The sequence below is a fragment of the Miscanthus floridulus genome, chromosome 18, assembly GCF_019320115.1.
Source record: "Miscanthus floridulus cultivar M001 chromosome 18, ASM1932011v1, whole genome shotgun sequence".
Lineage (NCBI taxonomy): Eukaryota > Viridiplantae > Streptophyta > Magnoliopsida > Poales > Poaceae > Miscanthus > Miscanthus floridulus.
Window position 1 is genome coordinate 131,316,359 of NC_089597.1, and position 9,998 is coordinate 131,326,356.

Consider the following 9,998-nt stretch of genomic DNA (forward strand, 5'->3'; position numbering starts at 1 on the left):
TGAGTAACTGAACAAGGCCTTGAGGATCTTTCATTCTTACACCTGGATTACTGCCCCAGGCTGGTACACGTACTCCCCTTGTACACAGAAAATACCAACGGATGCCGTAGCTTGGAAACCCTTGAGATCGTGTGTTGCGGGGACCTCAGGGAGGTCTTCCCATCTGATTCAATAATTATTGTTGCTACACTGCTACTAAATGATGAGAACCATGATGAGTATTGCATTTTATCTTTCGTTTCATTGGAGCAAATCTATGGATATGGCTTATATATAGTATTTAGCAACTGATACTACTATTTTGCATGTTACTTATTTTGCATTGGAGGCACCAGTGCATCATATATATTTTGTTCTACTTTCTTGGAGGGATAGTATGCTTGGCTGTCTTTTCGCCCTTTGCAGACATATAAACAGACAAGTGAAAGTAGGGTCTCAAATCCCTTGCTGTGGGTGTTGTCTTTTCGCTCTTTGCAGACACGCAAACAGACATGTAAATTCTCAGTTGCTGCCACCAATCACGGACGCTCGCTTGTCACTTGTGTGTGTGTTAGAGACCACGACGTCCCACTAAATTTGGCTTGTGTTTTATGAGCAAGGGCACAGTAGGTGATCACAAGATTCGGGGTCTTGATGCTACAAGGGCCATTCTAACCCCTCATGGCATCGGTGCCCAAGTTTTCCAGATGAAGATATTCTGCAATTGCAGACGCTATCACCTCTCAGAAACCCCTTGATTTCCGTTGAAACCAGTTCTCGGTCAAACTCTGCCTATTCTCCCAACTTGTACAGTAACTTGTTCAAAAAAAACCTTGTGCAGTAACTGAAGCTCTGAGAAAAGCCAGAATGAACGAACTTCAGGTTTCAGTCTGAATCGGCAGCTCTGCTGCTGCACCGTATCACGTCAGTTCTTTTTCATTGCAACCATAACCAACGCCCCTCGAGGACAAACCCTGTGGCCGTGAGTTTTATTTAGGCCTGCCATTCCCAGACCTCCGAGGTCTTTCTTGTCTGACGAGAAACAGGAGCAGGCCAAGCGACCATGCATTCCCCTCTGACGTAAGAGTAGTCCTTCCGGCCCAAAGGAATCCATAGATTGCTTCATTTCTCGTGTGAATTGGAATGGCAGCCGTGAGCACAATTTGACCCAAATTGATTTGTTATCCTCCATGTGTTAAAAAAAATCAAAACAAGCACAAAATCCAAAGTCTACGGTATGTGATTGTGTTGTTTCTTGCGAACGGACGCTAGACCGAGTGGTCAAGCTGTCTCAGGTAAAAAAGACCATCGCCCGTCCTCGTGTTCAAAGCCCAGGCCTAAGGACCGGCCAAACTCACATGGACGACGGTGCCGCTGTGTAAGGACGGGGCTAGGGATTCAGAGGTTTGCTCCGCCTGCGTGAGAGGTCTTTCTACCTTAAGCACAATGCTCGAGGCTATCTTCCCTCGCAGACCGAGTTTTTTTTTATTATGTTGTTTCTTATTTGAACACCAATTATGCAGGCGTCCACCTGGGAACTGGGATCGATCATCTATCAGCATCCAGTGCGAGATAACCTTGTTGCTAGGGATTTGTTTTTCTTTTTTTTTTTTGAAAAAAAAGATTCGTGCTCAATCAATATGCTGACGCCAATAAAGTTTACACACCATCTAGGGTTAACACGTTCGAGGCCACACACGGCCTAGCATGCAGCGGAGATAGGTCAAGATAGCAAGGCCGACCAACAGGACGGCCACACAAACCTGACGCATGATCTTTGCCCAAAAAGCTCATGAACACCTCCCGGAAAAGACACGTCGAGGAGGGACACAACGAGGTTGTTCTAGGGTCGGCAAGACCACCTAGAATGCCAAAGAACCTCATTAAGAGATGCGTTGAACAACAAGGGGTCGGGAGTGTAAAGGGTAGAAGAAGAGGGAAGTAGATTGATTTTTGATCAATTGTGTAATTTGATACCTCAATCAGTCGTGCTCCTCCAATATATATAGAGGAGATGGTCTTATCCCACTAGAAAATATTTCTAAGATCCAATGTATATAGAGGGAATGGTCTTATCCTAGTAGAAAATATTTCCAAGACGTAATTTTCAAGTTTCCCCCAAGATCAGAGGAGTTTGGATCGGAATCTAGTAAACTGGACTCATGCACAGGGGACATTAGAACTTACGACTCATCCCTCGTGGCATATGTCGGAGCTTCCGACACATGTCGCAACTTCCAACAAGGGAGGGACCATCGAAAACACACGTAAGAACTTCCAACATGAGGCTACCAATAAAGTGGCAGAGTTTTGAGCACTTCGAAACTTCCGACACTTCTGAGAACCCAACAAATGCCCAAGTCCAAATCCAACCTCCTCTGACCCTTTTTGCTGACAACATATGTCCCCTGTTTTTTAAGATGAAGCTCATGCGAGCTTTTAAAACACATGGCCACAAGCAACAATGTCAAGCCATCGACTTTGTTCTAAAAGCGATGCATGTATCGGTCATATTTGTTCTAAATGCGATATTGTATATTGGCCATTGTTTGGACAACACTTAGGTTTCTTGCCAAACACTACTTTTTCATGTACCTCCCATTAATAGCTCTTGGGAGACAATCACCGTGCAGCGTCTCTAGTATATATAAATTTCTAAATAACACTTTTATTACCTTGTATGGAACTTCCCAATTTAGAGACCCACTACTACAGAAAAATTATGCGAGGCGTTTTGAAAATGGCATCAGAGGCGGGCGAGCATTTGAACCGCCTCGGATAATGCCTGGGATTAACTGAGGCGGTCATTTTTATTAACCGAGGCAGTCACAATCGACTGCCTCGCAAAATCAATTTACGGAGGCGGTCCTAAAATCTATTAACACAGGTGGATCTTATAAGAGGCCCGCCTCCAAAAATACCCCTATTTTTGGAGGCGGACCTCCTAACATGCCCGCCTCGAGAAAAAGGCCAAGGCCCAAACAGGCCCAGACCGAGGCCTGATAGCTGGAACAAGTATAAATAGAGGATTAGGGTTTCTCATTCACTTGTCTCTCTCTCTCCCCACTCGCGTAGTCGCGACTCCCCGAGCGCCCCCTCCCTATCTCATGGTCGTGACTCCCCCGAGAGAGCCCCCTCCCTAGGCACCCCTACCCGAGCGCCCCCCTCCCTCTCCGTCACCCTCTCCTTCTCCCTCGGCGCCCCTCGCACGGCCTCCCTTACTTGGGCACGGCGGCCTTCCCCTTCTTCCCCACCGGTACCGACATGGAGACGGCGGTGGCCTTCCCCTTCTTTCCCACCGGCAGCGAGGTGGAAGTGGCGGATCCGGTGGGGAGCTACGAGGTGGAGGCGGCGGATCCGTCGGGGAGTAGCGTGGTGGAGGTGGCGGCGGCCTTCCCCTTCTTTCCCACCGGCAGCGAGGTGGAGGTTGCGAGGTGGAGGCGGCGGATCCGGTGGGCAGGTGCTCTCCGACGATGGATCCAGCAGGGAGGAGGGTGGATCCGGTGGGCAGAAGTGTACCAATGGCAGATCTGGCGGCATGGCTCTAGATCCAGCGGCGGGGAGCGGCGGCGGCGCGAGGCCCAGATCCAGACCTGGTTAGGGCTGGGTACGGGCTTTTTCTTTTTTCTTTTTCTTTTATTTTATTTACCGAGGCGGGCATTTGGACCGCCTCGGTTAAGGTTTTATTTACCATGACCTTTTGACCAAGGCGGATGGGATGCCCGCCTCGGTTAATCTATTTTGCCCGCCTCCAATAAAATTCCTGGAGTAGTGACCACTTGCCAAGCTTTGATAAAATTTAACAGCGTCATGACACAACTGGAGCTGCATCTTGATACGGAAGAGTTGGACATGGCTCTCAGTGTGGTAGGACCGTCCAAAATTATGCCGACTCACATGCACCTTCCATCATCTTGAGGACTTACCATTGTTAACTCACATGCAATGTTTTAGATCCGGCTGCATCTAAAAAGATAGGGGCATTTCTAGAGGCCGCAGTAAATCCAAGCCGCCTCTAAAATCGATCTTTATGAGAGGCGGGCTAGCTCGGGAACTATTTTTAAAGGCAGATTTTGATTAACTCGCCTCTACTAAAAAATATTTGTGTAGTAGTGTATAAATAAGTAGCACGACAAGTATACTAATTTGTTGATTTGTTGCAAAAACAGATTGATCACAAGTCAATTGTATAATTGTGTCCGACGCAGAGGACAGACGACTGGTCTGGAGGTGGACTTCGGATGGGCAGTTCACGGTGAGATCGGCATACACAACACTCTTCACCTCGCATCCCATCCAATACTCGGTTGCAGCCTGATCTGGGACTCTTGGGCACCTCTTCGCGTCAAGTTGTTCCTGTGTCTAGCGCTACGACGACGACACTGGACGGCGGACCGCAGACGAAGACGCGAACTCCAGGCCAATGAGTCCTGCTTCCTCTGCGACCAAGAGCCAGAAACCATCGACCAGGTCGTCGTCTCCTGCTCCTTCGCCAAGCAGGTCTGGTGGAACATCATCTCTAGGCTTGGACAACCACATGGGCTCACTGATCACGCCACAATCTTCGAGTGGTGGAGTGCTTGGAGAGCACTGTGGAGCGGTGGCAGCAGGCACGGAGCTGACTCCATATCTTCGCCATAGAAAGCTTGGGAGCTGTGGAAGGAGCGGAATGCTAGATGTTTTTGCGGGTCAAGCACACAACTGCCACAACTGGTCACCGTGATAAAACACGAAGCGGACCAATGGGTTTTGGCGGAGGCCGCAAATCTGTGTTGTCTATTGTTCAATGTAATAGCCTGGCTAGCTGAGGTCCGAGCGTCCATGTAAAACCTTCTAGATCCCCTAGGGCGCTGTTCAGGCCGGTTGTAACCAACAATACACTGACGCGCAAAGCTTTTGCGCTGAGAAAAAAAAATATAATTGCGTAGATTTAAAGAGCTTGTTTGGTACCTACCAATTCGTCAAGTGTCTCTGCACCTAGTACCCGACAAAGTGTTACTGCTATATATATATAGAAATTATTTTCTACTCCTAGGGAGTAGTTACTCTTATGTGTATATCTCTAGATTTAGGACGTATATGGCCCAACGAAGTATACGTAGATGGAGTATATCATCATACTAGACCATCCAGGGTACTATGTATGACAAGTATATATGTATACTTAGAGTATATGGTTATACTTATTTTATATGCTACTATCATAGTATTATATAATATATTAAAAAATATGTGTTCTTTTGAAATTTTTTTCGCATAGTAAAGATTTGGAGTATCTTAATATTGGTATGTCAACATACTCAAACTGATAAATGAGTATGTACACATACGCAACGTGATTTATTGATTATGGGAGTAACTACTCCCGGGAGTATATAAAATACACCATATATATATATATATATATATATATATATATATATATATATATATATATATATATATATATATAGTCATCTTTAATCTTCGTTTATACCATTTATTTTACCAAATTACTGTGTGTAGAATATAATTATTATGCGATATATATACCGATACAATATAATATATATAGTATACATGCATAGCTTGACCAAAATATTGGTAAAGATAGGTAAATATATATGACGTGCTCTACATGTAATTCTCAGCAGAGTCCTCTTATGATTGACCAACAAGTGGAAGATGAAGCATATGTTGCTATGCCCTAGCTGGCACGTACGACTACTGCACCGTGGAAATCGGAAGTCGCCAAACCAGACGAGAGAAGGAAGATCTAGTGGGCACAAGTGTGGAATTCCATGCGTGGCAAGGACGTATACACACGTCGATATGGTTCCATCCATTCTGGCATGGATGCAGTGCAACAAGATAGGAGGAGTATTCCACAGTCCACATGCATAATCCGTTGGTGGTCATGCATGCTCGACTGCCCCACAGCCGACGCGAAGTTTGATCGCTAAGCTACAAAGGTAAAGTTATGATATACTTATAGCTAAATAATTATGTGATTTGCAATGAAAGAAAAAACATACCAAGGTATATTTCAATTTGATACAGGTTTAGTAAGACATTGTTATATATTTATTGTTAACATTAACTTATATTATGGATGTCACGGTCATCATAAAATAAATTATAAAAGGATAAAACATAAGTAGATATGTACCATTCACGTCATCATTTTGCATGAACGCACGGACATATTTGCTAGTATATATTTATTTACCAATATATATACCGAAATATTGGTAAAGTTAGGTAAATATATATGACGTGCTATACATGCGTAATTTTGGCCAAGAAGTGGAAGATGAAGCATGTTGCTATGCCCTAGCTGGCACGTACGTACGACGTACTACTGCACCGTGGAAATCGGAAATCGCCAAACCAGACGAAGTGTGGAATTCCATGCGTGACAAGGACGTATACGCACGTCGATGGTTCCATCCATTCAGATTCAGTCATTGATGCTCGATTGCATGCCCCAGCCGCGAAGTTTGATCGCTAAGCTAAGATCCATGCATGCATATAGGAGTATGTGCATGTATGAGTCGACGTCGTCAAAGCTGGCAGCCTTGGCACGTACTTAACATGGCAGCAGGCAAGCCGGTGGAGCACACTGTAGACGAAGTCAAATTTGACCAGCTCCAACTAGAGTCTCACTTGGCTGCCTGCCAGAGCCAGTACGTTATACGTACGTATAGCTAGGCTAGGCTAGGCTGCTACGAAAATTGGTACTACGTACGATCTTTCCACGTTCCTGCTTCCTGCATGTGAACACGTAACTATAGCTCGTGATTAAGCTGTAATCCTGGAGTAGTTTATTGTTTGCGGTTGCGGTGTTCGAGGTCTATCGTCTATGGAACAGTACTACTAAACACATGCATGCATGGCGAGGATTCGACACTATGTGAAAAATAGTTTGTAGCAATGGTTTTTTTAGGGGCGGCTGATATCGGAGCAACCCCTACAGTGGCGTGCTCGGGCTCCAGCACAGTAGCCGTCCCTACAAATGGCACAGTAGGGACGACTGGTAATACGACCCGCTCCTACAAATGAGTCGATTTATAGGGGTGGCTGGTATGTAGAGGCCCAGCCCAGCTCCCCGCTGATGGTTAATGCAGGAGCCATGTGAGCCATCGGATCGAACTGAAGAGCCAGGATTTCTCCCAAGCTTATATAAAATGTGGTCCAAACCCTAAACCCCGTCTACACTGCCTCACTCTCTCTTCCACCGGTCGGCCACCACTCCCCTTGCGTGCGAAAAAAGACAACATGGCAGCGGGCGGTGGTGGCTTATGCGCGGAGGCGCAAGCGGTGGGCGACCTTCATGCGCACATGGCGCAGCCGGCAAGGCGCCCGCCCTTTTGTGCACCGTGGCGGCGAACGCCCTGGCACACACGCCCCAAGCCTCCCCTCCGCGACATCAGCCCGTCGGTCCGGCCTGCGACAGGACGCCGCCGGTTCGGTCCTTGGCGGCTTGCTACCACTTCTCCTGCCGCTGGATTCGGCAACACCCGCTCTAAGCCCTGCTCCGGACGATCAAGACGACTTCTTTGCCAATTTTTTGTCCGTCTTGTTTGCATTGTCAAATCTGCCACCGGATATGAAATACTAAACCAAAACTTGTTCTCTAATAGTGGAAAGAAGAAAAAGAAATAAAAAGAGACCCATACAAGGATGACCAACTCTTAGAACTCGTCGACGACCTTTGCAACTTCATATTGGACCAACTCGTGGAACGAATTAGACTTGTGAATTATGTCTATTTAATGATGGATTGTATATATTCTTGTGAATTGGACTTGTAATGGTAGTTTATATAATGCACTTGTGCTTATGGTCAGATTTGAATTATATATGTATATATATGTGTGTGTATATATATATATATATGTTCCGGTCGAATTTGAATTATAAATTTATTTTTTTTTATGAAAAAATGTACTGTAGGGGCGGTTCTAGACTGAACCGCCCCTACAAACAAGTATTATAGGGGCGGCTGGTACTACAACCGTCCCTATAAATCGATTTTGTAGAGACGGCTGGTGTTCCCTACAAATCGGCTGATAACACCAGCCGCCTCTAAAAATCAATTTGTAAGAGCGGTCTGGGAACCGCCCCCTATAAATACATGATTTATAGAGATAGTATGGTAGGGACGGCTGACCGAGCCACCTCTACACAGCCTCATCAGCCGCCCCTACTAATCCTGTCTGTGGTAGTGCGAGTCACGTCTCATTTTGGTCCACACACACACATATATATATATATATATATATATATATATATATATATATATATATATATATATATATATATATATATATATATATATATATATATATATATATATAGAACAACTACTCTATAGCTGGCTACAAAATAACTTATTCTGTAGCCACCTTGAGTTACTATAATTACTATGTTAATTTATGAGATTATAGTAACTCCTTACTAAGTGGTTTACTATAACGTTATGGTAAATATTCCTATGTGTTATAGTAACCCAACTATAGTAAATATATATTGACATTATCGTAAATTAGTATATAAAATTATGGTAAATGGAGGTGGCTACAGAATAACTTATTTTGTAGCTGGCTACTGAATAGCCTCTCCCTATATATATATATATATATATATATATATATATATACACGCGTAAGACTACTGTTCCAAGAGTTGACTATATCTATCTACAATAGCGATCCACGTCCTCTACTGCACGTGTCAGCAAGCAGCTGGCCTTGCGCGCGCCACCCACCCAGATCACACGCCGATATAAGGACACCGCTTGCTTCACACACCACCCAAACGACACCAGCTAGCAGATCCACAACACACAGAGCGCTTGCCTTGATTGCTTCTCTCACGATGGTGAGAGCACTAGCGGTGGTGGCCATGGTGGCCACTGCTGCCTTGCTCGCCGCGTCCGCCCGCGCCGAGCAGTGCGGCACGCAGGCCGGCGGCGCGCTCTGCCCCAACTGCCTCTGCTGCAGCAAATTCGGGTGGTGCGGCACCACCTCCGACTACTGCGGCAGCGGATGCCAGAGCCAGTGCACCGGCAGCTGCGGCAGCACCCCGACCCCGACCCCAAGCACTCCCACTCCCACCCCGAGCTCCGGCGGCGGCAGCGTGGCGTCCATCATCTCCGAGTCCCTGTTCAACCAGATGCTCCTCCACCGCAACGACGCCGCGTGCCCGGCCAAAGGCTTCTACACCTACGCCGCCTTCATCGCGGCGGCCAACGCGTTCCCGGGCTTCGGCACCACGGGCGGCGCCGTCGCGCAGAAGCGCGAGCTGGCGGCGTTCCTAGCCCAAACCTCGCACGAGACGACGGGCGGGTGGGCGACGGCGCCCGACGGCGCCTACGCCTGGGGCTACTGCTTCAAGGAGGAGCAGGGCGCCGCGGCGGGGCCGGACTACTGCCAGCCCAGCACGCAGTGGCCGTGCGCCGCCGGCAAGAAGTACTACGGCCGGGGACCCATCCAGATCTCCTACAACTACAACTACGGCCCCGCCGGGCAGGCCATCGGCGCCGGCATCCTCGCCAACCCGGACCTGGTGGCGTCGGACCCGACGGTCTCGTTCGAGACCGCGGTGTGGTTCTGGATGACGCCGCAGTCGCCCAAGCCGTCGTGCCACGCCGTCATGACGGGGCAGTGGACGCCCTCCGGAGCTGATACCGCCGCCGGGAGGTTGCCGGGGTATGGCGTCGTCACTAACATCATTAATGGTGGCCTGGAGTGCGGCCATGGCGCCGATAGTCGCGTCGCGGACAGGATTGGGTTCTACAAGCGCTACTGCGACTTGCTTGGGGTCAGCTACGGAGACAACTTGGACTGCGCCAACCAGAGGCCCTTCAACAGCTAGATCGATGAACAAAAAACAGAGCACGCATGCAGTCTTATGAGTTATTATTACATACTATATACCATGAATTACCAACACAATAAGATCTGATGGGTTACATACTACACACAGATCTGCTACAAGGCAGATCGAGCAATGAATAAAGCAAATGGTTACTGATT

At 47.3% G+C, this 9,998-nt stretch overlaps 1 protein-coding gene across 1 annotated transcript; it reads left to right on the forward strand.

The window, feature by feature from the left end:
• Positions 1–8,789: 8,789 nt before the first annotated feature.
• On the forward strand, positions 8,790–9,998 carry LOC136522675 (chitinase 1-like). The gene has a single exon (XM_066516486.1). It carries the CDS (start codon positions 8,839–8,841, stop codon positions 9,835–9,837), a length of 999 nt encoding a protein of 332 aa, XP_066372583.1. The 5' UTR covers positions 8,790–8,838; the 3' UTR covers positions 9,838–9,998.

Coding starts and splice junctions, on each gene's coding strand:
- LOC136522675 (XM_066516486.1), top strand. CDS start 8,839: ATGGTGAGAGCACTAGCGGTGGTGGCCATGGTGGCCACTGCTGCCTTG.